Genomic DNA, 19,055 nt, shown 5'->3' with positions numbered 1-19,055 from the left:
CCGGTCGAGCGTACGCACTCTGTCCACATACACTTCCGCGATTCTATACAACGCCTGTTTTGAAAGTTTTAAATGTGAGTACCTAGTGTTTTTTAATCAATAAAAAGAGGTTTATATTACGGTATCACACTATTTGGGCATCCTTTTCTCTTTGAGCTAAAACTGGATAAGAGCCATGCAGGGGGACAGAGATTTGCCAGAGTGCAGCACAGGGCATACACGGTGGATGCTTTATACCCCAGGAGGGGGTCCTGATCTGGTGAGTGCGGGCTACACCAGAGCACGGAGGAAGGGGGCACAGAGTGGAACACACAAATAGACTACTAAGAGTGGCACGCAGCCAGGCCCGGATTTACTCCCTTTGCCACCCCAAGGCCGGGTCCTTCAATGCCGCCCCCGCAGTACAGGGGGGACATTATCCGCCGGGGGACTTTTTTGGCAAGACACTGAGAAGCGGGGGGGGGGGGGGTGATGACATTGAGAGGCGGGGGGTGCTGCTGCTGAAAATTGCATTGAGAAGCGGGGGGATGCTCACCTCCTCTTCCCTCACCATCCGTGCATGGCATGGAATGACAGGGGGGAGCTCCCGAAATGAAAGTGGTGAAAGTGTCCTCTCCTCTCAGCCACCACAGTGCCGCCCCTGCATCCACTGCCGCCCCGAGACCTGGCCTTGTTGACCTTGTCTGGAAGCTCGCGGCTTCTCCGGACAAATCTATCCGTGCTGACAGTGACGAGGAGGATGAAATCGACACTCATTCTGCTGGTTCCCCCACTCTGCCACCCTCAGGTATGTCTCAAGGTGACTTTTTCAAATATATGGAAGCTATACTTCACAAGGCCCTAAAACCACCTCGGACCAGATTACTAACAGACTGTCCCGTGAGATCAGGGAGCTAGGTCAGCGCACAGCAGATCTGGAAACCCGGGTGGATGATATTGAACTGACTCTCCAGGAACAGGCCCAGGAGCAGGCGGCTCTCCGTGAGGAGAACGTCACACTTTTGTCACATCTGGAAGACGCCGAAAACCGCTCCCGCAGGTCTAATTTGTGCATTCGCGGTATACCTGAAACCGTGGATGACCTGCAATCGTTCTCCACGGCCTTGTTTCAGGAACTTGCACCATCTATCCCGATTGAGCGCCTGGAATTCGACAGGATTCACAGGGCCCTCACCCGCCGCCAGCAAGACGGCCCCCCGCGGGATATCATCATTAAGTTGCACTTCTTCCGCACGAAGAAACAACTGCTTTCTGCGGCTCGAAATAAAGACGCTCTCCTGTTCCAAAGCCATGCATACCAGCTCTTCTCAGATCTAGCCCCCCTCACAATCGCTAGGAGACGGGTGATGAAGCCCCAACTGCAAATCCTCATCCAACACCACCTAAAATATACCTGGCGATTCCCTTTCGCCCTGCAATTCTCCTACCAGGGTCAGCAACACTCCTGTACCTCACGCAGCGCCTTTTGGAATCCCTCCACCTTACAACCCCTGCTCAAACATCAGAGACTAACCTGCCTCGCACCCCAGCCCGTGAGGCTGCTCATCCCTACACCTTCACCCCAAAGAGAGCCCAGATGGGTCCTTCCTCGGTTCGCAAGGGGACCCCTGCTCGTTCTCACGGGGATGGAGCTCCGGATCGCCAATTATACCCGCCTCGCTGAGGATGCTTGACTAACTTTGTTTTTTTTGCAGGTCTCTCTTTTTTTTGTCTTTCCCACCAGTGCCGGACTGATCTTATGGACTGAGGTTCCTGTCTCACTTCGTCTCATTTGTAGCAGATCCGGCTGTCAAGACACGGAGAGACTTCCCTCCATGGTTCTCCCCCTTCTCTGGGGGAAACACGTACAACCCTATGGGATCCATTGGGGTTGCTCAGGTCCAGTTAATTACACTTTAATGTTCTCGTTTTCTGATTTTTTAGTTTTTTGCCATTCATGTTTGGTTCTTTTTTTCTACAGTTTTATTTTAGCTTAAAGTAAGCTTGCCTTGGGCTACTGCCTTATATGGCTCGAGGCAACTATGATACATTTTTGTATCTGTCAACCAGGTTCACTTTATATATGTTTTTTCTTTTTTTATTTATTTGTCTTTTTGCCTTTTGAACAAGTATTTATCCTCCCATGGGTGTAATGTCACTTTTATACTTATTTATGGTTTTTCAGATTGCCTATGGGTTTCATTCTGTATTGGGCATACACCCTGGAGGGTACCCCCCTCCGGGGTCTATAGCCTTTAGGAATGTTGTCCCCCCCTCCCCCCCTTTTCCCCCCCCTCCTTTTCCCCTTCCCCAGAACCTTTCCCTTCCCCTGCTCTCTTTCCCTTTCCCTTGGTCCTTGCCCTCCTGTCCCCTCTCCTCCCCTTACCCCATTCCTTGTCCCAACATATGCTTCTGCTTTATTTCCTTAAGTTGATGATTTATCCTGGCACAAGGTGTTAGATCCCGGGTGCCTCTCCTCAAATGTGCAAAGGTATACTTATTGCAACTGGTTGCCACACACACCATTGGTTTGGTTAACTTACTCCTGTTATCATTTTCACTTTTAGGTCTATGTTTAAATTCCATTTCCTGTTTGTTGACCTTCCTATACTACCACGTGATAAATAATTTTAGGATCACCCGTTCGTGGCGGGGAGCTGTCATTGCTCCCCCTTTCTACGGTACACCCACACCCGTACCAGCTGGCTGTGCGGTGGTTGGTGTACTATTTGGTCGGGCGACAGAGGTTGTCTCTCACCCCTCCTTATGTTTTTTTGTTTGCCCTACAAACTTTTCTCTTCTTTCCTTTCATCCCTCTTGCTAAGCTCTCCTACTCTTTCTTTCCTCTTTCCTCTTTGTCGGCGTGGTCGCGGGACCCTGATGATGTCTCAAAATACTCTTTCCCTCATCCCTAGATGGCCCCTTTAAACGTACTTTCCCTTAATGTCAAGGGCTTGAACTCTCCTAACAAAAGAGTAAAGGCATTCCAAACGTTTACCTCTCTAAAAGCAGACATAGTGGCCCTTCAGGAAACCCACTTCTCTGGTCATGCTACCCCAAAATATTTCAGCCCTAAGTATCCACAGGTATTTACTGCCTCAGCTAACACGAAACACCGGGGTGTTCTAATTGCTTTACATCACTCTATTCCTTTTTCTGTGACTTCAGAAATTAAGGACCCTGAGGGCCGGTATATTATATTAGTTGGTCTGCTTCAGGAGGTTGAAACTACTCTGGTCTCCTACTATGCCCCAAACAACAACCCAATCCCTTTTTTCTCACATCTTTTTCAGGTCATACGCTCCCATTGCAAGGGCACTCTGTTTCTATGCGGTGATTCGAATTTAAAATTACAGCCCCACCTAGATAAATCCCCTTATGCCCCTGATCAATACTCCCCTTCTTTAAGATTTCGGAAACTTCTCCAACAGGCCTCTTTTCTAGATTCGTGGCGGGAATGTAATCCAACGAAAAATAACTACACATTTTATTCCTACCCCCACAAATCATTCTCTAGGATTGACCATATTTTTGTCTCGGTCGCATCCTCCCCTATATTGCTCAGTTCCACCATCCAACCTATTACTTGGTCAGACCACTGTGCAGTACTTACGTCGGTCTCCTCCTTGATTCCACGCTCTAAAGATCGTACTTGGTGTATGAACGAAGCCCACCTCACTAACCAGTCCTATTGTTTCGACATCCAAATTGCCCTGGCGGATTATCTTAAACACAACTCCACACCCGAGATCTCACCTGTACTTCTTTGGGAAGCGCATAAACCGGTGATTAGGGGTAAATGCATCTCGGTATCCACTCACCTGAATCGTGACAAAAAATTTCAACTGGCTAAACAAGAAAATTACTATCACCAATGCTTTCTTCAGTTCCAGTCCTCACCATCTGAACCCCATAGGATAGCTATGGAAAGAGCTAAAGTGGAAGTGGACCTGCTGTTGGCCGAGTCAGCAGACAAAGTCATTCGTAGATCCGCTCACACCATCTATACTAAGGCTAACAAACCTGACACCTTTCTGGGCTTGCGTCTTCGTCGACCGGATCGTGCCCATGTTCCCATCCGGCTTCGTGTTGACAAGCACTCATTTACTAGCAACCCTGTTAAGGTTTTGGCTATATTCCGGCAGAAGCTGGAGGAACTATATAAAGCCCAGTCCACTTTTTCCCCTGACGAGGCCGAATCTTTATTTTGTGATATCCCCTTACCCGCCTTATCTGACACCAATCGTGAACTTCTGGAAAAGCCCATCACAGTGGAAGAGGTCACTGCAGCCATCAAAACACTTAAACCCCATAAAAGACCTGGCCCAGATGGGCTCTCAAGCACCTACTACAAGAAATTTGCTGTTACCCTAGCCCTGCTCCTTTCCAAATCCTTCAATGCTTTATTGAAGCAGCACTCCTTTGGTCGAGACACATTGACAGCCATTATAGCCATGATACCCAAGCCCAATTCGGATAGTACTTTATGGTCTAATTTCAGGCCCATCTCTTTGCTTAACTTAGATATTAAAATTTTAGCCAAAGTCATGGCTTTGCATCTCAATCCTATTATTGGTGGGATGATACACAAAGACCAGGTGGGTTTTATACCCCGCCGCCAGGCTAGTGACAATATACGCCGAGTTGTCCTCCTCCAACATATTGCCAGAAGCCAAAAAATCCCCATGCACCTGTTGTCCCTAGACATCAGGAAAGCATTTGATATGGTTTCATGGCCTTATCTAAACTTTATACTTACTCGTTGGGGTTTTGGTCCACATTTTTTACAATGGATAAGCTCCCTTTACAGTTGTCCGCAGGCGTACGTTAAGTACTCTGGGTTTCGTTCTGATTGTTTCCAGATTGGTAGGGGCACAAGACAGGGTTGTCCCCTATCCCCCCTACTTTTTGCTTTGGTGATAGAACCCCTAGCTGCCTTGATAAGGAACAGCCCTGATATTAGGGGACTAGAAATTGCCTCCACTACCCACAATATATGCTTATTTGCAGACGATGCACTCTTATTTGTAACTTCCCCCCGTTTAACCCTCCCAAAACTAATGCAAATCCTTGACAAATTCGTTAATATCTCGGGCCTGGAAGTCAATCAATCTAAATCGCGGGCTCTCAATGTGTCTCTCCCTGCTGGGGAGGTAACCCATCTCCAGGAATATTTCCCCTTTACCTGGTCCACTGCCTCCCTACCATACCTAGGCATAAAACTCACTGGTGACCCGGCTTCTCTCTTCCAATACAATTATCTTCCTATGCTGTCACAGTTATCATCCCTTTTAGACTCCTGGAAACCATTATGTGTCTCATGGCTTTGGCGGGTGGCTGCCGTCAAGATGTCCCTGCTCCCTAAGTTATTGTATCTTTATAGAGTCCTACCGATAGCTGTCCCATCTTACTTCCATCGGATTATCCAGTCCCGAGTGTTTAAATATGTGTGGGGATCTACTAAGCCCAGAGTATCTAGATCTATTCTCCTCCGCAATAGACTGAATGGAGGACTTGGGATACCCAATTTCCTTCGCTACTTTCAGGCCTCCCAGCTGGCCCAGATCACTTTGCTTCATGCGTCTACTGAAATCCCCATATGGGTCAGCCTGGAGGCCATCGATATTTCTCCCCTGTTGATCTATAATCTATTATGGTTACCCCCGTCGGCCCGCACCTCTATTACGAATCCGGTTACGCGCCATTCACTTAAAATTTGGGACACTTTACGTACCCCTTTCCGATTGGTCTCCTCCCATACCCCTTTACTCGCATTTTTTGGCCACCCACTTTTTTACCCTGCCTTCACTGAGCCGGAATCTTTTCGGTTATGGTCCCAGGCGAGGATATGCCGAATCTGTGATATGGTAGGAAAAACGGCCCTCAATACCTTCCTGGAACTCCATTCCCAGGTCAAATTACCCTCTGTTGAACACTTCCGTTATCTACAAATAGCCCATTTCGTTCGGACAACGATGGGTGTTCAACCTTCGCTTGATAGTATGTCCTTCTATGAAAGCATTTGCACTTCAGACCCACATGCCCCAGGTATCATATCGCGTATCTATAGTCACCTTACAGCTCCACCATCTGAACTTCCTTTATATGCTGCACAGTGGTCCAAAGATTTACAAGTAACGTTGGAACCGGAGGACTGGATGGATATATGGGCCAACACTAAAACCTCAACTCAAAATGTGGTAGCCTTAGAGGACAACTATAAGGTGCTCATGCGGTGGTACCTAGTCCCTGCTAGGATAGCTAAGTTCTCCCCCTCTTACTCGTCCGTCTGTTTCCGAGGCTGTGGAGAAAGAGGTACTCACGTACATATCTGGTGGACATGCCCTATTGTACAACAATTTTGGAAAACAGTATTTTGTATGGCCTCTACCTTATTACACGACAGCCTCCCCCCTGATCCATCCTTGGCCTTGCTGAATCATATTGCAGGTGATTACACCAAGGCCCAGGTCCGCCTTCTCCTCCAACTGACCACGGCCGCTAAACAAACCATAGCCAAGGCTTGGAGGACCCCTAAACTCCACATAACCGAGGTGAAACACAGAGTGACCCAAGCAATGATCCACAGTAAGACTGAAGCGATTGTTCTAGACCGAGTTGCCCGGCACGACAAAATATGGTCCCCATGGGTGGAGAATTTTCTCCCCCCTGAGTTTGACGCCACCTTACCCTCCCCATAAACATTGTGTCGTTGACTCTATGTGACATTTCGACCCCTTGGGGGTTCGCGCGCCCACGCCGACAATCTCCCTCTCTACTTCTCCTTCCTCTTTTTCTACTTCGTTTCCAGCTCTTACCCTCCTATCTCCTCTTTTCTGTCCCTATTCCCTGGGACTTTCTTGTCCTCATGCTAAAATACGTTACTTATGTATCCATGGGCGGTGCTGTGTTCTTCTGCCCCCATTTAGTCTATGTTCCCTTAATTCTGAACAGAGTACATACTGTTATTTTGCATTACTCTTGGTAAGGAGTCGTCTCCATTATTACTTTGGACTTAGCTGTCCCTAATTACTATGTTCCCAGTATTATCCGTTATACGGCCTCCCCCATTATGTTTGCATTGTTTTCGAGTTATTGGTGCTCAGAAGCTCTTAATGTCACGTTTGTGTCCATTGTAACTAAGATGTACCATTGCATTACCTTTATTGATTCATACAGAAATGTTTGATATGTTACTCTGTATGCTTTATTTTCAATAAAAAATTTGAACAAGTCAAAGAATGTCAGGCAAAATGGTCGGCCCTCGCGCATTTTAACTTTATAAAATCTGTCCCTCTTTGAAAAAAAGTTTGGACACCCCTGCCTTAGCGGGATGGGGAAGTAGAGTGGTATTATTTTGTTTCATGTTTCTTTGACAACAGAGTCCCCTTGTTAGGGGGGGTACACTCACCTGAACGTGAGAGGGGTCCCATCTACCCACACCCAGCGAGTGCTGTTCTGGGTATCCCGCCGCAGTCCTATCCAGTATCTATCTCCTTCCATGAAGGGCAGCAGAGAATCCTAGAATAAGGATGAAAAATTAATTAGCAGACACATAACAGTGGAAGAAACATTGTCACAATTTTACATTGATAGGTTAAAGTAGAAGGATCGCACAAGCCACACCCCAAAAAAAGTTTTATATATACAATTGTGAGACCCGGCAGCAAATTGTAGAGCAGAGAGTTTTTTTCAGCATTTCTCTGTCACATCTCTAATAAAAGCCCTGCAATTATCCACAAAACTTGGATCCATGATTGGAGACTTCATCCCTCCCGAGTCTCTATGATGGCTCCAGGCTCCAGGACCCAAACCTGGTTTTACCAACCCCTGAGGAAGCTCCAGTTTCCGCTGTATAAAAAGAACACCCTGGAGCACCTCAATCTTGCTGAATAAAAACCCTGGGTGACACACACAAAAAAAAAATCACACCATGAAAAAAGGGCACAGCACATACAATGGGGATCGAAAGTTTGGGCACCCCAGGTAAAAATGTGTATTAATGTGCATAACGAAGTCAAGGAAAGATGGAAAAATCTCCAAAAGGCATCAAATTACAGATTAGACATTCTTATAATATGTCAAAAAAAGTTAGATTTTATTTCCATCATTTACACTTTCAAAATGACAGAAAACAAAAAAATGGCGTCTGCAAAAGTTTGGGCACCCTGCAGAGTTAATATCTTGTACTGCCCCCTTTGGCAAGTATCACAGCTTGTAAACACTCTTTGTAGCCAGCCAAGAGTCTTTGAATTCTTGTTTGAGGGATCTTTGCCCATTCTTCCTTACAAAAGTCTTCCAGTTCTTTGAGATTTCTGGGCTGTCTGTCACGCACAGCTCTCTGTCATGCAAAAAATAAAAACCGCAGAGGTGATCAAATACCACCAAAATAAAGCTCTATTTGTGGGGAATAAAAGGACGTCAATTTTGTTTGGGAACCACGTCGCACGACCGCGCAATTGACAGTTAAAGCAAAGCAGTGGCGAATCGCAAAACGTGGCCTGGTCTTTGGCCAGCCAAATGGTCCGGGGATAAAGTGGTTAAGGGGGAACAATTGTGAGGTCCTAAAAACACAACTCAAACATGCATTGTTAGGGCCCCCAACTGCAAGTCCCAATGAATCATCATTTTGGGGGTCCTTCAAATATGCAGAAAACAGGAAAGAAAACTGCAGTTGTAATATGTCATTGTACCTACTCCGTGTTTGCAACACATAAAGAGAACCTGTCACCTGTCAGGACCACCACATACAGAGCTCAGACAATTACCAATTCATCCTTGTTCTTCAGGATCAGGAGAACGCTGTAATTCTTGGTACATTCCTCCCGGCTCCTCTCCCAAGTTTCCGTAGTATTTTGGAAATAGTAGCATTTGGAGCCAATTGGTATCCAGCCTTCGGGGCAGCAGGAACTGTTTCCTGGGGAGAAAAAAGGACAACCTTGATATTTACAGAAGCTTAAATCCCAACTCTGGGATATCTGAAACTTCTCCCTTGAAATGGGGAATAACTTTTACTAACCCAATCCTTTGTTCTGTCTGAAAATGGCACTCCCCCATACTCTGGTGCAGGGATGGACTGGCCACAGGGAGTTTCCCGGTGGGCCGGTGGCTCAGTGGGCCAGCTTCAGTGACAGCGGACCGCCGCCCCCCTCCGCTCCTCTGTCTCTCCCTTCCTGCAGAGCTCACCTCCTCTCCCTTCCCACAGAACTCACCTCCTCGCCCTCCCTGCAGCGCTCACCTGGGGGAAACAAAGAAGCAGGGGGAGGACCAGAGGAGCAAGGGGGATGACAGAGGAGCATGGGGGGGGGAACAGACAGCTGACTCAACAGCTATGGCCTGGGAGTTTCTCACTTATGCCTAATCTTGTTCCATAAGGGGGGGCACCGAACTGATTCTTTGCCCCAGGTGAAATAATGTTTAGCTTCCCCTCTGGTACTGCCTATAAGAGTACCAATACCAGCCGTTCTACTCTAATAAAGTAGAACGGCTAGTGGCTAGTAAAGGGGGAGAGGGGGCTTGGGTGGCCAGGGGGGGTGCGGGAGTTGACCGGCCACCATGGGAGAGACCTGTCAAAGTGGGCCAGTCTGGATGAAGTCCAGGGCCAAATTTTTGTCCCAGTCCAGCCCTGCTCCGGTGATGGACTCTCCTTTGGAGTCTTCATGTCTATTAGAAGGCTATGGACCCTATATCAGCCTTGATGACATCAGAGGACCTTAGACTACTATAAAATGGGAGGCGAAGACATTGTGCGGACCAGTCTAGCAACACAAAGGAGCTGAGGATCAATAGATAAATCCATTTTAAGTCTACTTTTTTATGCCCCCTGGACCAGGAAAGCCTAAGGCCCCGTACACACGAGAGGATCTATCCGCTGGAATTGATCTGCGGATCAGTTCCAGCGGATAGATCCGCTGGTGTGTACAACCCAGCGGATCTTTTTCCGCTGATTTTTTTCGGGCCAACCGATTTCCAGCAGATAAAAATTTCTTAGCATGCTAAGAAATCTATCCGCTGGAATCGGCTTCAGCGGATCGATCCGGTGGTCTGTACAGACTCACCGGATCGATCCGTCCGATTCCCTCCCTCGCATGCGTCGTAATGATTCGACGCATGCGTGGATATCCTTATATGACAGCGTCGCGCACGTCGCCGCGTCATCATCGCGGCGACGGCGCGACACGTCATCGCGATGGGATTTCGGCGCGGATTTCGATCCGATGGTGAGTACACTCCATCGGATCAAAATCCGCGGAAATCCTCGAGAGGATTTATCCACGGATACGGTCCGGCGGACCGTATCCGCGGATCAATCCTCTCGTGTGTACCCGGCATAACAGGTAACCCTTGCCCTTCCTTCACTGCAAGAGAGGATTGTCAAGCTTCCTGGAGTTCATCTTTAAAGTGTAATCTATCTATTGTGATTAGGGATGAGCCGAACACCCCACCATTCGGTTCACACCAGAACTTGCGAACAGACCAAAAGTTTGTGTGAACTTTAGAACCCTGTTAAAGTCTATGGGACTCGAAGATTTGAAATCTAAAGTGCTAATTTTAAAGGCTAATATGCAAGTTATTGTCCTAAAAAGTGTTGGGGACCCAGATCCTGCCCCAGGGGACATGTATCAATGAAAGAAAAAGTTTTAAAAACTGATGTTTTTTCGGGAGCAGTGAATTTAATAATGCTTAAAGTGAAACAATAAAAGTGAAATATTCCTTTACATTTCATACCTGGGGGGGTGTCTATAGTATGCCTGTGAAGCAGCGCATTTTTCCCGTGCTTAGAACTGCACAAAGTGTAATTTCTGAAAGAAAAAAGTAGTTTAAAATCACTCGCGGCTATAATGAATTGTCGGCTCCCGGCAATTCAGAGAAAAGTCATTCATAATAAGCGTGGGGGTCCCCCCCGAATTCAATAACCAGGCCCTTCAGGTCTGGTAATCAAATAAAAAAAAAATACAAAAAAATGACATGGGGTTCCCCCCAAATATCTATTCCAGACCCTTCAGGTCTGGTGTGGATTTTAAGGGGAACTCCACCCCAAATGTAAAAAAAAATGGCCTGGAGTTCCCCCAAAAATCCACACCAGACCCTTTATCCGAGCACGCAACCTGGCAGGCCGCAGGAAAAGAGGGGGGGACGAGAGCGCCCCCCTCCTGAACCGTAGCAGGCCAAATGCCCTCAACATTGGGAGGATGCTTTGGGGGTCTGTGACCCCTCAAAGCACCATGTCCCCATGTTGATGGGGACAAGGGCCTCATCCCCACAACCCTTGCTCGGTGGTTGTGGGGGTCTGCGGACGGGGGGCTTATCGGAATCTGGAAGACCACTTTAACAAAGGGGACCCCCAGATCCCGCCCCCCATGTGAATTGGTAATGGGGTACATTGTACCTCTACCATTTCACTAAGGAAGTGTAAAGAATTGTAAAAATTAAACACACACACCGTGGAAAAAGTCCTTTATTAAAAAAATTAAATAAAAATCCAGCGGTGGTAATCCACTCTCGGTCCCCTCTCCAACGTTGTCAGCATCCTGCAATGGGTGATCTCCTCTCTGCCGGGGTCCAGCGATGAGAAGATCTCATCCGGGATCCAGAGCGCATGCATCGCCGGCTGCCTGTCTCCACCGGAGACAGCCTGGCGAATGACGCAGCTTGAACCAGTGACACCGTCCCCCTCTGACGTAAGGGAGAGCCTGTGCTTCCCCAGTGACGGAGTCAGAGGGTGCGTCAGAGGGGGACGGGGTCATGTGACGGGTGGCCCCGCCTCACCTATATAAGAGCTGTCACTTGCTCAAGCCGTGTCATTCGCCGGGCTGTCTCCGGTGTAGACAGGCGGCCAGCAAAGCGTGAGCTCTGGATCCCGGACCTGGATGAAGAGATCTTCCCATCGCTGGACCCCGGCGGAGAGGAGATCACCCGTCACAGGAAACTGACAGCGTTGGATCGGAGACCGAGAGATTTTTTAATAAAGGACTTTTTCCACGGTGTGTGTGTTTTATTTTTACAATTCTTTACACTTTCTTAGTGAAATGGTAGAGGTACAATGTACCCAATTTCACATAGAGGGGGGGCGGGATCTGGGGGTCCCCTTTGTTAAAGGGGTCTTCCAGATTCAGATAAGCCTCCCGCAGACCCCCACAACCACCGGGCAAGGGTTGTGGGGATGAGGCCCTTGTCCCCATCAACATGGGGACATGGTGCTTTGAGGGGTCACAGACCCCCAAAGCATCCTCCCAATGTTGAGGGAATATGACCTGGTTTGGTTCAGGAGGGGGGGCGCACTCCTGTGGCCTGCCAGGTTGCATGCTCGGATAAAGGGTTTTGGTGTGGATTTTTGGGGTAAAACTCCACGTCATTTTTTTTCTAATTTAATGCTGGGTTCCCCTTAATATCCATACCAGACCTGAAGGGCCTGGTAATTGAATATAGGGGGACCCCCACGTTTTTTTTTTATGAATGACCTTTCTCAATTGCCGGGAGCCAACAATTCATTATAGCCGCAAGTGATTTTTTTCCTTCAGAAATTACACTTTGTGCAGGGACTGTTCTAAACACGGGAAACAAGCGCTACTTCACAGGCATACTATACACACCCCCCCCCTAGGTATGACATTTAAAGGAATATTTCACTTTTATTGTTTCACTTTAAGCATTATTAAAATCCCTGCTCCTGAAAAAACTGATGTTTTAAAAACTTTTTTTTTGCATTGATACATGTTCTATTGCTTCTGTCAGTCTGCTCATCTCTTGAAGAGGTGATTAATATTGTGACCACGGTATCCTTCTATTGAACCACCGTGGGATGTTATATACTTGTTGATTAACTTACTGTATAAGTAATTTACTGTTTAATTAAGATCATTGTTAGCTGTTAATTGGATTGGTGTTTGAAGTTTGCATTGACATGCTAATATCCTTAGGAGGGGAATGTCCTCCTGTGGGGTATAAAGTATGTGTCTGAGTTTCAATAAACAGTCATTCCATTAGATTTTACGTCACATCTTGTCCGTGTGAGAGGTTTGGTGTAAGAAGGGCTGGTATTAGCTTTCAGTCTGCTTGGAATGGTTTGCAGGGCAGGAGGCATGTTTTGGCAAAAGGAATCACCTAATTGGGTTGCCAAGCGGTTCCGTCAAGCCTTTATCCTCCCTAAAGCCCCGAACACACAGGCCGAATGCCGGGCAACATTGGCCAGTTCTATAAAAAACGCTCAACATTCGGCCTGTGTGTATGGCAGTCGGTCCAACAGAAGCCGGCTGTTTGGCTGGCTTCTGTTGGACGAGCATGCTAGAAAACCAGCAGCCGGCCAGCTCCCAATCAGTGCCCTTAGCCAATGGCAAAGAGCACTGACCGGAGTGTTCTGGCGGAGGGGAGGCGTCCACCTGTCAGAACACAACAACTCAGAGGAGGAGATCGCTGAAATAACCTTGCATGGTTAGTATAGTGGCTCCGACCGGGACAGTGTTTTTTTTTCACCCAACCCACAGGATTGAACGAAAAAAAAAAGAATAGTGTGTACCTGGCTTAAGGATCACACACTATCTATTGTGGGACAATAGAAGAGGGCTAATAGGGTGATTCCATTTTTTTATGTTAAAGGAATAATCCCTGAGATGCCGCCAAGTGTTTCGCAGATCCTGAGGAAGTGGAATTGACCATTGAGATCATTATACACTCACCATTCCGCATCTGTGACATTTCCTCACCAATAATTCTATCTGAGGAGGAAATAGAAATAAAATGTCAGATAAGGTTCTTTGATGTTGGAGAACTCAGTGCTCACATCACCAAATACAGTTTAAAAACATAAACATATGGTCCCTTAGGCTCCTTTCACACGGTCGGACCGTTCAGGTCGTCCGCCTGTCAGTTTTTTCGGCGGACCTGAACGGCCGCTCCATGCAATCCAGAGACATGTCCGCTGACATCCGACCCGATCCAATCTGCCAAAATCAGACGTATGACGATACACCCCCCTTCGTCCATGTTGGATCGGAACGGGGGAGATCTGATGAAAACGGACATGCTGTCCATTTTCATCAGATCTCTCCATAGGAGACAGTGGTGCTGAACAAGCCCCCCCTGCTCAGTGTGCAGAGAGGAACTTGTCATCCGCCGGGTCAGCGGAGATCCACGGAGAGATCTCCCGCTGAGCTTGGCTGGATCTGGCGGACTCTGTAGCGACTGAGTCTGCCTCGTGTGAAAGAGGCCTAAATTGCACAGAAGTGGTCTGGGTGTTGTCAATCTCCACTGTGCTCATTATAATGCCCCATTGGGCAAAGCTTTGCTGAATCGGGGTGAAGAATGCACTGTGCAGCACTCGTCAGGGCGAACACCCTGCAAATTCTGGTGTTTGGCGAATGGCCGAATGGGCAGATGTTTGGCCAGGACTGATGCTTGGGCCGAACCATTCGCCCATCCCTACTTAACACCGCCTTGTCTCTATCTAAAGTCAGAAATGGTTCTTTGCAAAATAAGGACACAAGTTCAGACGCTCAACTTCCAGACATGAGGGCTGAAAGGATTCCTGTCTTGTAGGTGAAATAGACATACAGTTGTAGCGCCTGTGTACTTTATGGTACCGGTTCTAGTTAAATTTAGAAGTAGATCAGAGTATAGTTAGACTCTGATCCAGATTTGTTAAGTGCAAAACAGGGTCTCTGTCTCAGATTGACTGTGCTGTAGGCTTATTCTGTTGTACTGGGGTGTTCTTCCAGCCCTGGTGCTGCAGGCGGCAGCAGTGGAGTCACGGTTTGGGTGCTCTTTCCCAGCAGCCAAACAGGAGGGTTTGGCCTCGCTGTGCATGCTTGGGAGGGGTGTTTATGGGACAGACGCCATTGGTTCAGGGTCTTGTTCTTCCTCCAGTGTGGCACCCACCTTTAGGGTGGCCACATCACGGCGCCCCGGCGTTATGGCCTACCTGGCCGGGGGGTGCGTGCCACGCGGTGTTCCTGGTTCCGGGGCCATGGTGGCCCTGAGCATCTGAACAGCGATGGGGACCCAGTGAGTGACTGGGTTCCCACCTTTGGAGATCCCAAGTTGTACTGCTGTTCGGTGGGGAGTCCATCTGAGGAGCGCCATTGAGAGGCTGGTGATCCAAAAGGGCCTCGACAAACCACTGGGGATCACAGGTAGCCAGACACTGAGGGATTGATCACCTGTCAGTTGGTACCTGGGCGACAAGTTGAAGGAGATCCAGGCATAACTCATCTAAGGAGGGATATCTCCAAGAATCCAATCCAGAGAGTGCCTGTGGCAAAGGTCTCTTTCTGAGGCTCACCACGGATGGTCTGTGGCAGAGACTTTATCCTACAATTGTCCGAGTGATTTTATCAGGCTGCCAGGCCAGTGAGAGAGGCTTGTCTGGGTACGCTAAACCCACTCTGGCAGGAGTGGCGCATAGAATTGTTACGCCTGGGAGCAGGACTGTTTCCCTATCATCACGCCTGAATCTGCTATTCTTCCTTCTTCAACTTTACTTTCCTCACCACAAGTTTATTGTTTTTACCCGGCCGGGTAATAAAGAGCACAGCAAAGAGCATCTGTCGTGGACATTCCTTTACTTCTACCTTATGCAATACGCATCATTCACCCCTAGGAATTTTGGAGGAGCCATGAGGTAACATGTCACCCAAAATCCAGCAGCTCCTCCAGGGGTAATGCTACACAGTATACATAGGAAAATTTAGGGATGTAGAGAGATATAGAGAAGAAGGTCTTTATTGGGTTGAAAAAGATAAGAAAGGACAAGAATAGTTCCTAAACCAGGATTGAGGGGCCAATGGTTTCTTGAAGTTAAAAAGGGTAAAAAAAGATTTGAACCAAACTTCACAGACCTGCTACTTTAAGAAGGCTCCTTTAGAATCTTGAACATTTATAAACCTTTGTTGCAAAAAAACACACCCCCTCTGACATCCTCCTCTGTCACCAATTAGGGAAAAGACTTCCCGCATGCGGATCTAGTGGACAAAATTCTTCAAGGTCTCAACACGGTACACCGACTGACTCCCAATGAAACGTGGAGGGAAACCCAGCTGAAGATCATGCACCGAGCGTATATTCCTTTCCTCTCTTCCAAACTGGATCCGAATGCCGCGTCCTGCCCTCTCTGCTGGCAACCGAAACCGTCCCTGTCTCATCGTTTCTGGGCATGCTCCTACATCTCCACCTTTTGGGATCAGGTACTATCCTACATTTTTGAAGTAACACTAATAAAACTCCCAAAGGACCCACTACTTCTCGTCTTTGGCCACTGGGACCCCCAACTCCTCCCGTGGTCCCATAATGCAACTACATCTTTAACTGCCATTGAAAGCACGAAAAAATCCCCCTCCCACAGGGACTGGTCGTTGATTTGCCTTCTGATAGCTCGGAGAGCCATTCTAAAAAACTGGACTTCATCGCTTTGCCCAATATCGCCCAAATTAAACGGGAACTCCTACTCCTACTATTTAAAGACCGTTCCAACACCGATTTCAGGCATGAAAGATCTAAATCAAGTTTTTTCTCCAGATGGCAACCCTTCATGCTTTCAACTCTCTCTCCAGAGGATTTTTCCAACTTTGACCAATTTTCGTTCTCTTACTCTGGGCCCTCTCACCCCTCAAACCCAGAGGAGGCGGTCTCCTCTGATGGATAACGTACCACCGGGGAACTCTAACGGTCTAATGGTCATCTCTATTCAACTTACTCCATTAGCCTCTTCCCATTGTTGTTTTTACTATCCATCTCAAGATCTTCGTTACTAATACCGTGAAGGAAACGATGGATCACATTGACTATTCAGCAATGATGCCCCCCCCCTCCTCCCATATCCCCATAGCCTCTCTCTGTGTGTTTTATTTTTCTTCCTTTTGACTCCTTCTATTGTTCCACCTTGTAATCCTAGGAAATCTGACAAACAAAGATCCATCCAGTTGTCTCCTTATTGACGTTAGTTATTGCCCTGCTGTATTTCGTAGTTAGGTATCCAATAACTTTGGGTTACATGTTCTTCATCTAACATACTCTGTAAAAAAGAAAATGCTTTAATGGTTTTATTGATTTGTACTGTCTTTATATCTCTCAATAAAATCTTTTGAAAACAAAGTAAAAAAGTCATTTTTTTGTATTTGCCTTTTTTATATATTTTTTTCCTATTTTTTCCCTAATAGTTAGTGTTGAGCTGAACGCCCCAGGTTCTGATTAAGGGGTAAGTTCATGAACTTAATGAAAATTCAGATGCCGAATCCAAACCCCCACTATCCCAACATAATAGAGATACTCACTGGAAATGAACAGGAAACTTGTGAGGATGACCAAAGTAATGAAGGTCAATATGAGGAGGACCCCCAGGATCAGTATCACCCGGTGCTGTGTATTCTTGGCAGCCGGAATCTCTACAGACAGAGAGGATAGTGAGTAATCCTGAGTGTATCAGACGGTATAATAATCCTCCAGAATTCTTATCTCACATAAAGACATTTTATATTCATCCCGGATCATCTGTGTGCTCCACCTCACAAATCCATAATCTTCTACTATAACTGCATATATCTATATCATATCATATTATATCATATAATAATCTTCCACTATAACTGTATATGTACACATCACATCATATTATTTCATTGTCATGATATAGGCAAACAAGAGCGTAGGTTCTGGTTCATACAATAATGTTCCACGATGTCCAAAAAATAATGTCCTACTATGTCCAAAATGTATTGTCTTACGATGCCCAAATTTTTTTTGAAAAAAAAAGTCCCGTGATGTCCAAAAATAATATTCCGCAGTGTCCAAAAATAATATCCATGATGTCTAAAAGATAATGTCCCGTAATGTCCAAAAGTAATGTACAACAAAGTCCAAAAAGTATTCTCCCACACATTTCTAAAACAGTCCTTTGGCGTCCAAAAAATAATGTCCCACAATGTCCAAAAAAAAAATGCACCTAGATGTTTAAAAAATTATATCTTATCCAAATAATGTCCGATGCCTAGATGCCCGGTTCCCCCCCCCCGCCGCTCCTCAGATGCCTGATCTCCGCCACTGCTCTTCGAGTGCCCGCCAATGCCTGCCACCTAGATTGGGTAAGTGCCAGTAGAATGCGTGGGGGGGTTTGTGTTGCTGCAGGGGGGGTTTGGTTGTTGTCCCCCCCCCCCCAACAAAAAACACCAGCCACCACTGATGTAGATATACATCACCATATAATTTCATATTTAGGTGTAAAATGTATACTTAATCAATGAGATTCTGGCTTTTATTACCTCAGTACAGAGATAGTAAAAGGTGATTTCTGATTGGTTGCCATGGTATATACATCCAGTATAGCAGTATTAGTATTACATGTGTCCTATAAATGAAGACTCGGATCCTCAACTGTATATAATGGATAAAGAAGATACCCTTCATTATAATTACTTACTGGTGTCTGTTGATGCATTCCTTGTCCTTCGTAAATGACGATCACTCATATTGGCGTACGTATTTTCCGCATCTGAACTCCCTGAAGAGGAACACCGACCTTATTATAGATATTGTGGATTCCGGGGAGAATATTCAGGTAATTCATGTAATTCAGATATAATGGAGCTCTGTGAGAACAATGGATACTCTCCGCTCACCTCCACTCTCTGCTCACCTCCACTCTCCGCTCACCTCCACTCTCCGCTCACCTCCACTCTCCGCTCACCTCCACTCTCCGCTCACCTCCACTCTCCACTCACCTCCACTCTCCGCTCACCTCCACTCTCCGCTCACCTCCACTCTCCACTCACCTCCACTCTCCTCTCACCTCCACTCTCCGCTCACCTCCACTCTCCACTCACCTCCACTCTCCACTCTCCTCTCACCTCCACTCTCCGCTCACCTCCACTCTCCTCTCACCTCCACTCTCCACTCACCTCCACTCTCCACTCTCCTCTCACCTCCACTCTCCGCTCACCTCCACTATCCGCTCATCTCCACTCTCCGCTCACCTCCACTCTCCGCTCACCTCCACTCTCTGCTCACCTCCACTCTCTGCTCATCTCCACTCTCCGCTCACCTCCACTCTCTGCTCCCCTCCACTCTCCACTCACCTTCACTCTCCGCTC

At 47.1% G+C, this 19,055-nt stretch overlaps 1 protein-coding gene across 1 annotated transcript in view; it reads right to left on the bottom strand.

Annotated features, from left to right (window-relative positions):
* Positions 1–18,464, bottom strand: part of LOC120931040 (CD209 antigen-like protein C) — a 28,375-nt gene extending 9,911 nt beyond the window's left edge. Inside the window, exons 1-5 of the mRNA XM_040342166.1 lie at positions 18,386–18,464; positions 17,244–17,354; positions 13,656–13,694; positions 8,748–8,896; positions 7,391–7,500 (exon numbers count right to left, since the gene is read on the bottom strand). Of these exons, the coding sequence (XP_040198100.1) occupies positions 7,391–7,500; positions 8,748–8,896; positions 13,656–13,694; positions 17,244–17,354; positions 18,386–18,434 (458 nt within the window). The 5' untranslated portion in view covers positions 18,435–18,464. The remainder of the gene's footprint in view (positions 1–7,390; positions 7,501–8,747; positions 8,897–13,655; positions 13,695–17,243; positions 17,355–18,385) is intronic.
* Positions 18,465–19,055: the final 591 nt, after the last annotated feature.

The sequence above is a fragment of the Rana temporaria genome, chromosome 3 (genome assembly GCF_905171775.1).
Source record: "Rana temporaria chromosome 3, aRanTem1.1, whole genome shotgun sequence".
Lineage (NCBI taxonomy): Eukaryota > Metazoa > Chordata > Amphibia > Anura > Ranidae > Rana > Rana temporaria.
Note: the sequence above shows the minus strand (reverse complement) of the source record. Positions and strands in the feature narration are given on the sequence as shown.